This window comes from Saccopteryx bilineata, chromosome 11 (genome assembly GCF_036850765.1).
Source record: "Saccopteryx bilineata isolate mSacBil1 chromosome 11, mSacBil1_pri_phased_curated, whole genome shotgun sequence".
NCBI lineage: Eukaryota > Metazoa > Chordata > Mammalia > Chiroptera > Emballonuridae > Saccopteryx > Saccopteryx bilineata.
This window is the reverse complement of record NC_089500.1, coordinates 44,140,459-44,159,382: the sequence shown is the minus strand read 5'-3', so window position 1 is coordinate 44,159,382 and position 18,924 is coordinate 44,140,459. Positions and strand designations below refer to the sequence as shown.

General features: G+C 41.3%; 1 protein-coding gene across 2 annotated transcripts in view; it reads right to left on the bottom strand.

Annotated features, from left to right (window-relative positions):
• LAMA3 (laminin subunit alpha 3) overlaps positions 1–18,924 on the bottom strand; it is a 308,158-nt gene that overhangs the window by 189,336 nt on the left and 99,898 nt on the right. For both annotated transcript variants that reach the window (XM_066246337.1, XM_066246338.1), the window contains exons 8-11: positions 18,102–18,220; positions 6,909–6,999; positions 4,958–5,089; positions 4,031–4,093 (exon numbers count right to left, since the gene is read on the bottom strand). In XM_066246337.1, coding sequence (XP_066102434.1) covers positions 4,031–4,093; positions 4,958–5,089; positions 6,909–6,999; positions 18,102–18,220 — 405 coding nt within the window. The remainder of the gene's footprint in view (positions 1–4,030; positions 4,094–4,957; positions 5,090–6,908; positions 7,000–18,101; positions 18,221–18,924) is intronic.

The window sequence follows — 18,924 nt, the reverse complement described above, 5'->3', positions numbered from 1 at the left end:
GAACAGACACTTCTCCCAAGAAAAAATACAAATGGCCAATAGATATATGAAAAGATGCTCATCTTCACTAGCTATTAGAGAAATGCAAATCAAAACTACAATGAGATACTACCTCACACCTGTTAGATTAGCTATTATCAACAAGACAGGCAATAACAAGTGTTGGAGAGGCTGTGGAGAAAAAGGAACCCTTATCCACTGTTGGTGGGAATGTAAATTAGTTAAATCATTATGGAAGAAAGTAAGGTGGTTCCTCAAAAAATTAAGAATAGAACTACCATATGACCCAGCAATCCCTCTACTGGGTATATACCCCCAAAACTCAAAAACATTGGTACATAAAGACACATGCACCCCCCACGTTCATCACAGCATTGTTCACAGCGGCCAAGACATGTAAACAATCAAAATGCCCTTCAAATGTGGCACATATACACTATGGAATACTACTCAGCCATAAGAAATGCTGACATTGTATCATTTACAACAAAATGGTGGGATCTTGATAACATTATACGGAGTGAAATAAGTAAATCAGAAAAAAACAAGAACTGCATTATTCCATATGTAGGTGGGACATAAAAACGAGACTAAGAGACATGGACAAGAGTGTGGTGGTTGAGGGGGGAGGGAGAGGGAAAGGGGGAAGGGGAGGGGCACAAAGAAAACTAGATAGAAGGTGACGGAGGACAATCTGACTTTGGGTGATGGGTATGCAACATAATTGAACGACAAGATAACCTGGACATGTTTTCTTTGAACATATATACCCTGATTTATTGATGTCACCCCAGTACAATTAATAATAAAAAAAACTTTTAGATATAAAAAATGCCCTTCAATAGAGGATTGGATAAAGAAGATGTGGTACATATATACTATGAAATACTACTCAGTCATAGAAATGATGACATAGAATCATTTGCTATAACATGGATGGACCTTAATAACATTATACTGAGTGAAATAAGTAAGTCAGAAAAAGCTAACAATTGTATGATCCCATACATAAGTGGGACACAAAATCGAGCTTCATGGACATAGATAAGAATGCAGTGGTTATCAGGGTGTGGGGAAGGAAAGAAAGGAAGGGGGTGGGGGAGGGGAGGGGCATAAAGAGACAAATATAAGGTGATGGAGGATGACTTGACTTTGGATGATGGGTATACAACATAATCGACTGTCCAAATGACATGGAGATGTTTTCTCTAAATCTATATATTCTAGTTGACCAATGTCACCCTGTTAAATTTAATTGTCTAAATCAGGGGTCCCCAAACTTTTTACACAGGGGGCCAGTTCACTGTCCTTCAGACCTTTGGAAAGCCACCACATACAGTGATCCTCTCACTGACCACCAATGAAAGAGGTGCCGCTTCTGGAAGTGCAGCAGAGGGCTGGATAAATGGCCTCAGGGGGCTGCATGTGGCCCACGGGCCGTAGTTTGGGGACGCCTGGTCTAAATAAAATTAATAAGTTAAAAAAAAAAAGCCTGGGCTTCACTCCTGGAAATCTAGATTCAGATTCAGGGTGATACACAAGAATTTACATCTTATAAAAGCAAGGAATTCTAAAACACAGCCCTGTTTACAAACCACGGTGTTAGAAGCCATGAAAGCCTTAAAGAATGCAAGTTCTCAGGGATTAAGGGTGCTTGGTATTACCCAGTACTGTGTATCCGCTGGCTGTTGAGATGTTTGTGCTGCTAATGTTCTATGCCAGGAGTTAGGCCCCAACTTAAAAGCATTAATAAAAGACCAGATTGAAATGGATATCTGTGCATTCAAATTCCCAAATCAATCTAGCTACACTAATTAAACTTCTTTTCCTGGATGCTGTGTTCTAAGGTTTTTCTAGTATTTTGTAACAGACGTCTGAACTTCCCTTCAAGTTCAATTAAGTTTCTTTTCCTGAAGTCACCACCAGTCTACTTGGAGAGAAAAGAGAATTGAATAACAAAGAAGTTACTATAAACAGACAGTGAGTGGAAGATCTAAAACATTCTTGTGGCTTAAGACCAGAGATGCGTGTTGTAATCAAGACTCAAAAAACCAGTTCCATTGTAGTCAATTAACACAGTGGTCCCCAACCGTTTTTGGGCCACGGACCGGTTTAATGTCAGAAAATATTTTCACAGACCGACCTTTAGGGTGGGACGAATAAATGTATCACATAACCGAGACAAGCGTCAAGAGTGAGTCTTGCCTGACCAGGCGGTGGCGCAGTGGATAGAGCATCGGACTGGGATGCGGAGGACCCAGGTTCAAGAACCCGAGCTCACCAGCTTGAGCGCAGGCTCATCTGGTTTGAGCAAAAGCTCACCAGCTTGGACCCAAGGTCAGTGGCTCAAGCAAGGGGTTACTCAGTCTGCTGAAGGCCCGCAGTCAAGGCACATATGAGAAAGCAATCAATGAACAACTAAGGTGTTGCAACGCGCAGTGAAGAACTAATGATTGATGCTTCGCATCTCTCCGTTCCTGTCTGTCTGTCCCTGTCTATCCCTCTCTCTGATTCTCTGTTAAAAAAAAAAAAAAAAAAAAAAAAAAAGAGTAAGTCTTAAACGGATGTAACAGAGGGAATCTGGTCATTTTTTAAAAATAAAACATCGTTCAGACTTAAATATAAATAAAACAGAAATAATGTAAGTTATTCTTTCTCTGTGGACCAGTACCAAATGGCCCATGAACCAGTACCGGTTCGCGGCCCCCGGGGGGTTGGGGACCACTGAATTAACACACATGAAGGAAGTACGTGATTCTAGCTGCTCTGGGCAGGGTGCTGTGATTGGTCCTGAGGGGATCAGAAACAAATCAAGCAGAGCTGCTGCTGCTGCCAAGTGACCAAGTGTCTGACGAAAACTTAGGACAATATCCCACACATAGTAACACATGATGCTGCGGTGCGATCAGAGGTGCAGGTAGAGCAGAAGTGGGAAACAGCTCGGGAAGGCGAACTGGATACCTGACCTCAGGTGAACCCTTTGTGCTGCCCCCAAACCCTGTGACATTCCATAAGCCCATTCACTCCCCGACATTCTAGGATGACTTTCTCATACCTTGTCTCTCCTCAACTCTAAGGCCTCCTCCCCGCCCTGCTTTCTGCCTCTGACCTTGATCCTTATTTCACAGACCAAGAAAAACGGGACACCCGGAGAGTGTCTACAAGCTCCCTGATCTCATTTGCTGGCCTCTCCCCAGCGCAAGCACAGCACTTTCTCTCTCACAGCCTTTCCTGTCTTAACAAATGGCAGTGCCTCCTCTGTTCACTCCATCCAGTGTCCTCACTTTCTCTCCTATCCCACGACTGGCCCAGCAATCCCCTGGCAAGTTCTGGTGGTTCTAGCTTCCGATAATATCCACAATCTGTCCACTTTTTTATGGTGATCATAAAATACTTACAGAACGAGTAATTTGGTAGCTTCCTGCACACTTCCGCCACTCTCTGCCTGGGGCACTTTTCTGGCTGCAGGAGCTCCTCATCCTCCCCACAGGCCACATGGGAAGTGCCACAGCACAGCTCCAGAGGCAGCCCTCCACCGGTGAAGTTGTCCCTTCAGTCAGGATGACGCTAGCAAATTCTATGCTCAGAGGGATAGAGCTCCAGGTGCTGCTGTAGGACCTTGCTTGCTAATGTAGCTACAGAATGGATCTTGTCACTCCCTGACTCACTCCCTCATCGTGTTTCCTGGGATTGCCTCCCAAACAAACCGCTTACACTCACTTCCTGTCTCAAGGTTTCTGTACAGAGAACCCAAAGAAGACAGGAGACAGGGACTGTGACTACAGGTTTGGGGCAAGCTAGTGAATTACAATCCAAGCTCTGCTTCCCTTCCTTCACCAGGCAGTGCCACTGCAGAAGGCAACCTGGTGAAGACGATGATGGGAGGAAGGGTGAGGAGCTCAGAGAGGAGCCACCTCAGGGCACTAGCCACGCCCCGCGAACTTGGGCTCAGCAGTGTGCACAGGAAGTAGAAAAAGGCTAGGGAACATAACACTTTCATTGAAGTTGAATCAAAATAGAGGTTCCTTACCTTGGCTGTCTCCAGCTACTGGACCTTCTGGATTTGGAGTAGAAGTAGGGAAAATGGGAATGCCTAAAAAAATAGTTTATCAAAAAAGTACAGAGAAGGATTAAGGAGATAGTAAACTAAAATATCAAATTGCACTAACGAGGAAGAAGCCCTCTCTCACTCAATGAAATGTAGCAAGTGGAGACTAATTTAAATAAAGGTAATATGGCTATATTTAAAATGCATCTAGTAATTAAAACCAGGCAGGGCAGAAATTCTGATTCATATGTAAAGAAATAGATACAGTAATTTTGAGCTCACAATAGCTAAGTCTCAGTCTAAGCGGGATGGCTTGACTTCTTTAATACCGTAATTGGTTGTTAGAAGGAATAAAAAGAAATAAATTTGCACGGCTGATTTCATGTATTGATACTATGACGGTTCTAACAGATACATATTTTCCTCTCCAGAACGCTCAGTCACTGAGATCCCTGCAAGGGGGTGTGGTGGGGGCCCCTGATAACTTAGCCTTTTGTACAGTGGGGAGGAAACACATCCTCCTGGTCACCCAAAATACGCACACACTATGTGTACACAAATGAACACCTGGGAGCCATGACATCTCTTCCAAGTTAACGAAGAAAAATCACACACACACATGGGTGACTTAAATTGAAACTGACCATGTTTGACCCTTCTGACCTAATGAGATAGCGATGTCTGTGGTTCAACCTAACACTTTAGAGATTAATAAGACTATAAACATACTTATATAAATTTTATGTTCCAAACTTTTAGAAACATTTTCACATAACTACCACCTATCTGACATTATTTCTGCTTCTCCCCACCAACCTGCCCCTGCCACCTGCTGTGCCCTCGGGTGTTAATGCACGAAGCCCAGCTCTGGGCCAGAGGGAAGGTCTCTCCTTCTGCCGTGGTACTTACTCAAGCAAAACGGGAAATTATAGTATCCGACCGCGCACCTCTCACAGTTGTCTCCGTGGAAGTTCGGCTTGCAGGTACAGCGGCCAGACCCGTGCTCACAGTCATCCGCGTGCTCGGGGTTACAGCTGCAAGCTAAGAGAAACCCCAGTTTCCAAAAGATCCGTCCTCTGCTGCATTTTAAAAGGCCAATATGTCCCAATACTTCTCAGGAAATATTTAATGCTTTATCATTGGTCTATGGTCATTCTTGAAAGGGTACACCCTGTTTTCCACTACGTACATGGTTCCCATTGACTGAACTCCACTGGCCCTCAGGGACGAGCTTTGATGAGCACCCACACTGTGATGTTCTTGCTACAGAAGAGGGGGAGCCTGCACCAATAGTCGGAAGGGGTAGCAGGGGGCTGTGTGCTGTAGCTTCTGGTACGTCTGCTGGGCACAGCCTCTCTTGGCCATGAGCCATCAGTGAGACTACCTTTGGTCATTGTTACAATGTTGTGGTGTGGACACAAGTGTGGGATGCCTAGACAAGGATAAAAAGTCTGTGCACAGCATAGCAAGATTGTGTTCCTCACCCAAATGTTAGACTCAAGTGATACAGCTTACTGTCGGCAATTTTTGCAACCTACATAATTATTAGGTTTGCATCTCAGAGGGTCGTACTTGAGATATAAGAAGTTTGGTAATGCCCTCTGTTGGTAGCTGCCCTTAACCCAACAGGTCCTCAGCTTGGACAGCAAAAATACTGTCATAGCTCAGCTAAATACATGTCCCATGAGGAACTGGGAGACTGGAGAAGCTATGAGCGCCAAGCAACCTCCTCTCCCACCTCTCAGCCTGGCTTCTCATGGTGTCTCTTGCTTAATTTGTTAAGAATCTGTGATTCCTTCTGCTAAGTCTCTGATATCCCCATGAGACCACTTCAGAGACAAAGAAAGAAACTAGAATATGGAAGTTCCTACCAAGGCATGCCTGAATTCATGATGTCTGTCTCCCTTTGCCAAAGCCTATTTTTCATGGGCACAAGAAAATAACAGACATATTCCTTCACAGGATGATGTGAAAGAGGGAGGGGTAAAAGGAACACACTTAAGAATGTCCTAGATGGAGACAGATCAGAGTTCACACATAGTTTGGACTCTGATGCCTTCAAATCTTAGTAATATGACACATGGAATTTGGGAAATGGTAGGCACAGAGGCCAACTTCAGGACTGGGGCTGTTTTCCAACCATGGCAGCCAGAAAACAGAAAAGAACCCAGTGGGATACACAGGGAGGATAAAGTCCATAATCAGACCTCTGACTGATAATTCCACAGGGAGGAACCAGCGGCATTTTTCTATATAATGGATGTGATATAGCACAGTGACTCCAGCCAGATATGAATGATTTCTTGGATCTACTGGTTAGTGGTTTCATCACCTGAGCCAAAATATTAAACTACTCAGACTCTTTGGTTTCCGCATAGCTAAAAATGAGAATTCTGATACAATTTGTGAAAGTATTTAGGCAATGCCTTGCATATAACAAACGTGTGATAAAATGTAGGTATTTTAAACAGTGTGACTATTATTAAATCCTTGTAAAATCATCACTATGTTGTCTTGATGCTACTTCTGAAAAAAATATAGAAGATCATAGAAACATGTCAACATAACAGAAAGTGGCAGAACTGACATTTGTGACCAGGGCCTAGTATGTAATAGGTTCATTGCTTAGTATTTACCTAGGGACCTTTGAAGGCATTTCATTTAAACTTGGGGAAAATATTATCATTTCTATTATATATAAGAAACCTGAGGCTCAGAGAGATTATGTAACTCTCTGAGGTCACACAGTAAGAAGTGAGCTGATAAGATGAAGAAAGAGGGAAAGAAGGGAGCCATTAACTGTTCAGAATTTAGGCTGTTGACCTCCCTGTAAGACAAACCAGGTTGAAATAAAACTTACGGATGCAGCCATGCGGGGCTTCAACCGGAACGCCATGGGGGCGATAATAACCCTTCGCGCACTGTTCACAGTTCACACCAGCTGTGTTGTGCTAAAAAGAAACAAGAAATTTAGAGGAAATAGTACTAAAGAAGTTCTTATTTTCATCCAAAGACTTAATTCTGTCATATACACTTGTAATTTCGACATCACTAAAACAAAACCAACAAACAAAACATAACGAAGAAAACATTGTTCTTGACCTTGACTTTCCAAGATTCACCAGAGGACACTGGATTACACTTGGCTCTGGAATTTTTTTTTCCCATTGAAAGAGGACAGGAAATGGACAAACCATGTTTTCCCCCCATCACAGAATGAAGCACCTTCCTTTTGAGTGAGAAAAAAAGCTCAAGAGGACCGCTCTTCAAAGCTTTATTTAAAAGACGTGATAGATAATAAATAACCCTTAGTTTAACCTGAGGAATAAAGGGTCATGTGTATATTTTTTATCTTCTCGGTTTTGGAAGAAATTTCAACTACAGATCTTCTCTCTCCACTCTAATTTTATCTGTGCTTTAGTCATGAAGCCATTTCCCAAACATTTCTGTCACATGAATGGAAAATGTGGGCATGAGTCTCACACACAGAGCCCATTTTAAAGTATAATACTGAGGCTTTTTATATTTCATGATTAATCCTTTTAATTGCCACAAAATCAAATTACCCGACATGCATCACCAGTTTCCAAGAACCGTATACCATGGATCGAACTCAATCCTGCCTCTTTTGCTTTCTAATTTGGAAACAATTAAGAGGACAGTGTTCTTTCATTAATGAAAGGACAGGCAATTAGAAGTTAAAAAGAACAAATATAACACAGTTGAACCCAAAATGAGTCTGCATAGAAACACAGAGGGGAGAACAAAGGTGCTTTCTGTATCCTCTCCCCCACTTTAGATGATTTTATTAATTACAGACTTTTATTTATTACAACTCCTTGTCCTGTGGGCGAAAATCTGATTTCACTTTAGCATTGAGGTCTAAAACCAGACTAGTCACTTCTCTGACTTAATATTTGCATATGCATAAACATTCTGGGAAAATAAGAAACAGCTGTAGTCCACCGTCCTTCCCATCAAATGTCAATTATCCTCTCAACTCTGGTCTTGCCACTGTGACTTATAATAGACAGAGGACAAGAGGCTCCACAATTTTTACCCACTGGAGTAGGAAATGAGGAAAAGTTCTCTGAAGTGGGCAGCCCAAGCTTTTCCCTCTTCTACAAAGTTTGTCAACGAAACATCTGCCACAGAGAAGTTACATTTTTAAGACACAAAGATCAGTAACTAATGACTGAAAGAAAACAACAAATCACCCTGCAGATGGGACAATGCCTGTAGTTTGCCTTCAGATCTCAGGTAGTTGTCTAGGACCCACACTGCACCCTGAAGGTGATGACACACTTTATATCTATGAGCACCAGGGTCATGGCTGGGCCAAGGCCAGCTCAAGACCTGAACACAGTGACTTTCTAATTTCTATATTGGAAGCACTGAAGACGCAATCTCACTGGGAGGAGTGGGAACTTGAATTTGCATTTACATGACACTTAACAAGATGAGAAAACCTTAGCTAATGAGAGGAATGGGCGGGCACTAATGGATTTATAAAGGAGGCAAGCCGCCCCATGTTCACACCCCTCCTTTGGCACATCCTAGAGAGCTAGGTATGCTTACCTAGAAAGCCGGCTCTGCTCTGATCATTCTTTGGTCCGAAATCCTCTAAGCAAACTTTTCCAAGATGCCTTTCAATCTTCAGGTAAAACCCATTTTTGTGTCTCTCAATTCTGTGGCCACACCCACAACACTGTTGCTGACTTCCATTTCTGTGACCTTCAAGTGCTTGGAGGCCACTGGCTAGTCCACTTGTTGACCACATGCTCCTGAAAAGCCCCTATCTGATTTTCCTTCCTGGGCCCAACATGATCTGGCCTCTGTCACTTCTCTGACTTGTCTACGCCAGCTCACTTCCCTCTGGCCACATGGGCCCCTTGCTCCCACTCAAGGCCCTTTGCTCTGCTGTCCCCTCAGCCTGAAACACTCTCCCCCAGGCAGCTGCCTGCCTCAGTCTTTCCCTTCTTTCAGGTCTTGACTCAAACGCTACCTCCCAGGGAACTGGATACGCATTTAAAATGTCACATACTGCAAACCCAAGAACTGAAAATAAAATCAATTCCACATGAGAATATGGCCATCTCTGACAAGTGATTGCTCTCAGAATAATACTCTGGCTCTCACACGCTGCCTGCCTGACCACCTAGAAGTCTCCAGGCTAGCCTGCCTGTGATGCCCCACTTCCTGTTACCAGCCAGAGCTACGGCAGCTACTTCTCATTCTCCCACTTCCAGCACAGAAAAGGTGGCAGGCAGCCAGGTGAGCTGGTGCTATCAACTGAATGTCTGTACCCCCTGACCCCCCAGTCCACATATTGAAACCTAACCCCCAGAATAGATTCTCTATTAGGTTCTTTTGAACTATTGATTCCTACATCGAGTCCATAATTAATACAGACTTGTGGAATGTTTTGATATTTCTGAAGACAAATTTCCTCCAAATTATTCACTTATACTCATATATTATTTTATCAAAAAGAACTTCAGATTCAGTCTGTCAATCTTCATTAAAAAATCCTGTCTGAGAAGACGGTCTGAGAAGATGGGGTCTTTGGGAGGGAATCAGATCATGGGAGTGGAGCCTTCGTGATTTCTCTAGAGGAGAAATTCTCTCTCCTCTAGTGACACTTATAAGAGGAGAGAGAATTTCTCTCTCCACCATATGAGGCTACAACAAGAGGGCAGTTACCTGCAAACCAGAAAGTGGTCCCTCACCAAACACTGGATCTGCCAGCTCTTTGATCTTGGACTTCCCAGCCTCTAGAACTGTGAGAAATACCTGTTTACTTTTTAAGCCACCCAGACTATGGTATATTTGTTATAGCAGCCTGAACTAAGACAGCGGGTTTCTGATAGGCAGACCTTGCCGTAGGATATGTGTGTTCTATCAGCAAATTCCAACTTCTTCTTAAAGCGGCATCACCTTGTATGTAGTTCACCGAGCCAACTGACCTGCTGTAGCAGCACCCTCTCTCCTCTATTCTTTGTCAAGACTCCCCTTGTCCCTCTGTGGATAGCATACGATATGGTTATTTTTTTTGTGAATATGCAGAGCCAACTGTCCCAATATCATTTATGTAGTGTCCATCTTTCTCTTCTATTAGAAATACCAATTTTACTATAAACCAAATTTTAACAACTACAATAATATGTTTCTAGATTCTCTATTAGGTTCTCTTGAACTATTGATTCCTACATTGAGTCCATAATTAATACATACTTGTGGAATGTTTTGATATTTCTGAAGACAACTTTCCTCCAAATTATTTACTTATTCTCATATATTATTTTATCAAAAAGAACTTCAGATTCAGTCTGTCAATCTTCATTAAAAAAACCTGTTGGAATTCTGATTGCAACTGCACTGAATTTATAGATTAGTTTTGTAGAAATGGTATATTTATAATATTGAGTCTGGAAACACGTTATGCCTCTCCATATTGGTCTTCTATTATAAACTCCAATACATTTACAGGTTTGAATGCAGCTCCACAGTTCATTTCTTCTATCTGTTGCCCATTGGAGTATCTCCACATCATTCCAATAGTCACCATGTTCTCCTGCCTATGCATGTTTCTCTTTTCTATCTTTCTAGAATCTCTTGAAATTCCCAGTCTGTTAATGACACTCTTACTTTTCATGCCCTTGTGCATTCTAGAGGGAGAGGGTATTTTGCTTATGTCTTATCTTTTCTGTCATCTTGTTGGATTGGCTGCAGGAGGGAAAGTACCCACATGAGCTCCATCTGTTTCTTTTTTTTTTTTTTTTTTTTCTGAAGCTGGAAACAGGGAGAGACAGTCAGACAGACTCGCGCATGCGCCCGACCGGGATCCACCCGGCACGCCCACCAGGGGGCGATGCTCTGCCCCTCCGGGGCTTCGCTCTGCCGCAACCAGAGCCACTCTAGCACCTGGGGCAGAGGCCAAGGAGCCATCCCCAGTGCCCGGGCCATCTTTGCTCCAATGGAGCCTTGGCTGCGGGAGGGGAAGAGAGAGACAGAGAGGAAGGAGGACGGGGGGGGGGGGGGGGGTGGAGAAGCAAATGGGTGCTTCTCCTATGTGCCCTGGCCAGGAATCGAACCCGGGTCCCCCGCACGCCAGGCCGACGCTCTACCGCTGAGCCAACCGGCCAGGGCTCCATCTGTTTCTTGATCCCATCTCTCATCTGTGTGTGGGGTATGTGTGTGTGGGAGACCGACAGTTTGGAAATAGTGAGACCAAATCAGCAAGGACACAAACAGCTAGGGAGCAAGCTCAAGACTTAGATCACAAGGGATGGCTCCATGGAAGAAGCTGACGACTCTGTTTTAGTTCATGGAGGTCAAGGCGCTTCGAGCATCGTCACAAACAAACTGGGTAATCTTCAGTCTTAATTAAGAACATCAATATTTCATGAAAGGGAAAAATATTGAAGAGTCAACTGCAAAAAATATTGTTTCTTGCCTTCTTTCATTGCTCTTTCCCCCAAAACTTTTATTGTAAAAAACTTAAAGTTTTACAGTGAACACTTCTGCACCCCCCCATGTAGAGGCTACCATCGACATTTTACCATATTTGTTTCATCACATACTTACCCTTCTACTCACTCTCTATCCATCCACCAGTCCATCTTATTTTTTTATGCATTTCAAAATACAGTGCAAGTACAGTCACTTTGCCACAAAACTCTAGCATGTTTATAATTAACTGGAATTCAATGCTTGTTTATAATTTTTTGGTGTAAAATTTATATATGAGTGCAAAGCTCTTAACTGTACTGTACATTCTGTGAGTTATGACAAATGCATACATCTGTGAAACTCAAATCTCCATCTAGATAGAGAACAATACCGTCACCCCAGCATGTGCCCCACGACCCTTCTCAGTCAGCCCCCATCACCACCTTCCCAGAGCCAATCACAGTTCTGATTTTTCTCCACTATTAATTAGTTTTTCCTACTCCAAAATTTCACTTAAATGGTTCTCATACTATATAGATTCTTTTTTGGAAGTTTCTTTCACTTAGCATGATGTTGTTAAGCTTCTCGCATGTTGTTGCATGCATCGGTAATTTGTTCCTCTCTAATGTTTGTTGGTATTTCATTGTTCAAATATGTCAGAGTTTGTTCATTCATTCTACTATTGCTGGAAACCTGGGCTGTTTCTACTTTGGTGCTATCGTGCATAAAGCTGCTATAAACTTTCTGTAAACACACATTTCCACTGCTCACGGATAAATGCCTCTGAGTGAATTTGTGAGTCATGGAGTAGGTGTATGTTTAATTTTATTTTAAAAACTGCCAAAACATTTTCCCAAAGTAGTTGTATCAATTTTCATTCACACCAACAATGCATGAGTATTGTTGCTCCACATTCTCACCAAAATTAGTGATAAATTGTAATCTTAATTTGCATTTCTCTGATAACTAATAATGTTAAGCCATTTGTTGCATGCTTATTGGCCATTCATATGCCTACTTTTCTGAGGTGGCTGTACAAATATTGTGCATATTTTATTAGGTTATTCGTCTTTTTATTATTGAGCTATGGGTGTTCTTTATATATCCTGAATACCAACCATTTGTCAGATTTATGTTTTGTGAATATTTTCTCCCTGTGCATGGCTTACCTGTATATTTTTCCTTATTCTTTTTTCTTTTGTGACAGAGACAGAGAGAGACAGAGAGGAAGGGAGAGAGATGAGAAGCATCAATTCTTCATTGCAGCACCTTAGTTATTCAGTGATTGCTTTCTCATATTTGCCTTGACTGGGGGGCTACAGCAGACCAAGTCACACCTTTGCTCAAGCCAGCAACCTTGGCTCAAGCTGATGAGCCTTGCTCAAACCAGATGAGCCCACGCTCAAGCTGGCGACCTCAGGGTTTCAAACTTGGGTCATATGTGTCCCAGTCTGACACTCTATCCACTGCACCACCGCCTGGTCAGGTAGCCTGTATATTTTCTTAATAGTGTTTTTTTTTTTTGTGAGTAGAAACTTTTAATTTTGATTAGCTCTAATCTGTCAATTAAAAAATTTTTTGGTCTAGTGAGAGGAGGGGAGGCAGAGAGACTCCTGCATGCACCCTGACTAGGATCCACCCACAAGCCCACTAGAGGGGCGATGCTCTGCCCACCTGGTGTCCATCCTCCGTTGCAAGTGGAGCCATATTTTAGTGCCTGAGGTAGAGGCCATGGAGCCATTCTCAGCGCCTGGGGCCAACTTGCTCTAATCAAGCCATGGCTGCAGGAGAGGAGGAGAAGAGAAAGAGAGAGAGAGAGAAGCGAGAGGGATGGGGTGGTGAAGCAGATGGGCAGTTCTCCTGTGTGCCCTGACTGGGAATTTAACCCAGGACATCCACACTCCAGGCTAACGCTCTACCACTGAGCCAACCGGCCAGGTCCTAATCTGTCAGTTTTTCATGGTAATGGTTTTCTGTGACCAAAGAAAACTTGTCTCATTCTTTGAATCACAAACATATTCTCCTACATTTTTCTTTAAACTTTTATAGTTTTATGATTATTTTAGTCTGAGCTATATCAATTTAGTTTTTGTATATGTTGTGAGGTAGGGGTTAAGGTTTCTTTTCCCATATAAACATCCAATTATTCCAGAACCATTTGTTGAAAGGACTTTCTCCCTATCCCACCCCACCCCTTTGGATTGCTTTGATACTTTTATCAAAAACCAAATGCCTGTGTAAGTGTAGGTCTATTTCTGTACTCCCTATTCTGTTATGCTAATCTATTTGTCTGTTCATATGTTGATATGATACTGTTTTGATTACTGTAGCTTTATTTTTAGTCCTGAAGTAAAATAATACAAATTCTCTAACTTTAATCTATTTCTTCAATATGGCTTTGGATATTCTAGGTCATTTATATGACTAGATAGTCTTTAAAATCCACTTGGCAATTTCTATAAAAATATCTGTTTTAAATCTTCAGATCAATTTGGGGAGAATTGCTATCTTAATAATATTGAGTCTTCTAATACAGAAATATATCTTTCCATTTATTTAGGTCTTTCAAAATTTCTCTCAGCAATATTATTTAGCTTTAGTTTAGAGTCTTGCATATCTTTTGTTCAATTTATTCCTAAGAATTTTATGGGTTTTTTTACCCTATTTTAAATTGAATGTTTGTTTCATTTTCCTATTGCTTGCTACTAGTATATAAAAAATAAAATTTTAACATAATTTCCTTGTATCACACAGTCTTATTAATTCCCTTATTAGTTATAGTAGTTGTTTTGTATATTCCTTAGGATTCTTTACATAAATAACCATGTCATCTGCAAAGACAGGCAGTTCTGCTTCTTCCTTACCAAACTTAGTATGTTTTATTTCCTTTTCTTGCCTCGTGCAACAGTTAGGACCTCCAGGGAACTGTGGGTGGTGAACACACAATGCAATATTCAGATGATATATTGTAGAACTGGGCACCTGAAACCTGTATAATTGTGTTAACCAATGTCACCCCAATAAATTCAATTAAAAAAAATTTTAAAAACATAATAAATAAAAGTAGTGAAAAGCAATCACTCTTGCCTTATTCCTAATCTTTAAAAGGAAATAGTTCAATATTTCACCATTAATATAATGTTAGTTGTAGGTTTTTATAAATACTTTATCAAATTGAAGAATTTCTTTTCTATTTCTAATTTGCTGATTTTTATCATAGAATGAGTATTGTTTGTCTAATGATATTTCACAAGATTCTTCTCTTTCATTCTATTAATATGATTAATTATACAGATTGACTTTTGAATGTTCAATCAACCTTGCTGAAATTAAACTGAAATGAAATTTACTTGTCATAATGTATTATCCTTATATTGTTAAATTCTATTTTCTGCCCTGGCCGGTTGGCTCAGCGGTAGAGCGTAGGCCTGGCGTGCGGGGGACCCGGGTTCGATTCCCGGCCAGGGCACATAGGAGAAGTGCCCATTTGCTTCTCCACCCCCACCCCTCCTTCCTCTCTGTCTCTCTCTTCCCCTCCCGCAGCCAAGGCTCCATTGGAGCAAAGATGGCCCGGGCGCTGGGGATGGCTCCTTGGCCGCTGCCCCAGGCACTAGAGTGGCTCTGGTCGCGGCAGAGCGACGCCCCGGAGGGGCAGAGCATCGCCCCCTGGTGGGCATGCCGGATGGATCCCGGTCGGGCGCATGCGGGAGTCTGTCTGACTGTCTCTCCCCGTTTCCAGCTTCAGAAAAATACAAAAAAATAAAAATAAAAATTCTATTTTCCAATATTTTGTTAAATATTTTTGAATAGACCCTGGCTGGTTGGCTCAGTGGTAGATCATCAGCCTGGCATGTGGATGTCCTGAGCTCAATTCCCAGTCAGGGCACACTGGAGAAGCAATCATCTGCTTCTTCTCCCCCCTCACTTCTCTCTCTCTTCTCTTCCCCCAGCCATGGCTTGATTGGTTCGAGCAAGTTGGCCTCAGGTGCTGAAGATGGTTGGCCTCAGGTGCTGCAGATGGTTCTGTGGCCTCTACCTCAGGTGCTAAAAAATGGCTCAGTTGCTGAGCAACAGAGCAAAGAGCCCAGATGGGCAGAGCATCACCCCTTAGTGGGCTTGCTGGGTGGATCCCTGTTGATGTGCACACCGGCAGCTGTCTCTATGCCTTTCCTCCTCTCACTAAATATATATATATATATATATTTGAATATATGATGCTCATAACAGATATGGGTCAGCAATTTTATATTCTGTCTATCTGTTATGTTTGATATTAAGGTTATGCTGGCCTCATCAAACAAGTTGGGAAGCATTCTCTCCTCTGTTTTCTGAAAAATTTGCATAAGATTGGTGTTATTTCTTCTTTAAATATTTAATAGAATTTGGCAGCAAAACTATCTGGGCCTGGCACTTTCTTTGTCAGAAATTTTTTATCATAAGTTCAATATTTTTATAGATACAGGACTATTCAGATGTGACGATTAACTTTACTCAAACTGCAAACTCTTACTCTTGAGTAGTAACTCAAATCTCAAATAAATTATTTTAGTCTTAGTTGTGCATAAATGGTTCAGGGATCAGTCATAAACTTAAGAAAAGTTTATATACAGAATTAGGGTTTTATTTACTCTCTTTTGATTTCTTTTTCCTGGACTCCCCACTCACTTTCCAAAAGTTGTGATTGTCCCAAGCTCTGCCCTCCTGTTCTTCAGGCCAGATAGACTCAATATTTTCTGGAGGAATTTTAGCCACACCACATGGTGTCAGCTTTGACCTGCCCACTGGCTAAAAGTTAAAAAAAAAATTATAACAACGCTGATATCTTCACCAAGTGGCAGTTCCTCCCAGTTTCCTCCTGCTTATGTTTACTCCCTAGTGCAGGGGTCGGGAACCTTTTTGGCTGAGAGAGCCATGAATGCCACATACTTTAAAATGTAATTCCATGAAAGCCATACAACGACCCATATACGTTATGCATTATCCAATAAAAATTTGGTGTTGTCCCGGAGGACAGCTGTGATTGGCTCCAGCTACCCGCAACCATGAACATGAGCGGTAGGAAATGAAAGGATTGTAATACATGAGAATGTTTTATATTTTTAATGTTATTGTTGTTTTTTATTAAAGATTTGTCTGAAAGCCAGATGCAGCCATCAAAAGAGCCACATCTGGCTTAAGAGCCATAGGTTCCCGACCCCTGCCCTAGTGTCTTCTGATTATTGTTTATAGAAGGGGGTCATTTTGGTTTTTTGTTTTGTATTATGTCTATAGTCTATAGTTGTTATCTGTGGGAGGTTTGGGTCCAATGAAGCTACTAAACCATAACAGAAACAGAGCTCTGTCCTTGCTCTTTAATTGTGACATAAAAGTTAATTATTCTTAAGCTTAAAATTGCTAAAATTATAGATTTTATGTTGTGTATATTTCATTACCGTTAAAAAATTAAGTTAATTAAGCTAACTAAATACCTAACTTAAACAAAGGCATTTTAAATTTAAGTTGGATAAAAATGCAGTGAACCTAAGCAAGACTTCAATAATTCATATACAAAAGAAAAATGCTTTTGCAATGATTATGAAAAAAAAAAAAGACTATATTGATGCTTTTTGGAACACCAAAGTGCAAAACATAATATCATTGAGAGAAAGAAGAGAAGGAATGATGTATTTTAAAGACATACTGAAGGGGCTTGATCCTTCATCTGGAGAAAGCATTTCATCTACACATCTGAGGCCAGTACTTCTGGAAATTTAATTTGCATACAAGTTACCTGAGGGCCTTGGGGTAAATAACCTAAAAAAATCCTGGGCTCTTTCACGTACACATGAAATTCTGTGGTTTGCAACAAAGCTATACCTTACATTTTACTTGTATTTTAATTATCTTCAATGACAGATGATATAAAGTATGGGCGATAGGTGGAGAATGATGGGTCTCTCTAAGCATGTATGTCCCTGGTTTGACATAAATGGACACCTCATGAAAGGAGTGCCTCCTTAATGGTAACATTAACAAAACATCATTCTAAAAGGACATAAGACTGAGTGACAATATAGACCAGATTCATGAACATTATACCCTCCTCTACCATATATTCCTCTTGACTAATTTCCAGGGAACCCAATTGTCCTATAGAAAAGATTGTTAAAAATCAGTGTCTCATGTTTAGTGTCAATTACAGACATCATTAATCCTGATGTACTTTCTCACTAAGTATAGATTCAAAATCTTTCTGAGCACAAGATTTAGGGTCAGCACCAAAGGTGACACCTATTTTCCCTCCAGTGTTAGAGACTTTGTACCGTGAGATGGAGCGCAGTCAGGACAACAGCCAGGAATTCCCTCCATTTAGGCAGACACTTAAACGAAGACCTGAGCAGTGGTGTATGGACAAACATGCCTCTGTCCGTTTTCCCTTCAACCCCCAAATTACATCCACCTCACAAGAGCCTTTGTGTACAAAAATAGAGAACTGGTTTCAGACACTAAATACCAATAAAGACTTCCAATTCTTTATAGTTTTTCTGGCATCTTTTTGGAAACAGGGCCTAATGAATGTCCATTTCCTACAGTGACACATCCACTTTTAATAGTGCCTCACCTGACAATTAATGCAGACCCCTCCACCTGCATAGATGCCTTGGATATTCAAGCTTGCCTGCTGCCTCTCAATTTCTGGATCATAGTGACAGTCGATGGCGTGGCCATGGCAGTTGCAGGCTGAAAAGGGCAGTCTAAGTTAATACAGCATCATGACTATGAGACACTTAGTAAATTCCCCCGAGAATAGTCCTGCCTGTTGGGCTACAATAAAGTCTCTCCTAGAACACTAGGGACAGTCCCAGTGGAAAATTTTAGGGACTTTTACACGAAGTTCAGTCTATAACAATATGCAATTTATAGCTGCTATCATTTGATATTAAATGGTAGAGGTTTCTCTTTTTTTAAAAATTAAAGATATGTCATCACAACAAATTAAGATAGCATGCACAAAAAGAATATCAGTATTATTACTACTACTAAAAATAATTGAGTTCCTGCTTTACATGCAATATCTCCAACACTGCAATAACTCTCTAAGGCAGGTGCTATTATTCCCTTATCCAGATGTGAAGGCTGAGGCTCAGAGAAGCTAAGAGATGTGCCCACAGTTCATAAAGGAGAGAGGCAGGATCCTGACTAGTCTTCGTTTGACTCGAAAGCCTATTCTCTAAGTCCATACTGTAAGCCTTTCATCTCAGCTTTGTATTTTATAAAATATGGCTATTGTATAATAACCATTAAGAAATTGGAAATAATCTTAATGTCTAATCACAGGGAAATGGCTAAGTGAACAACAGAATTATTACTTGACTGTTCTATGAAGTCGAGAACTGCTGTGTTCTGTTTGCAATAAAGCACATTCTCCAGAACATAGTAGAAAC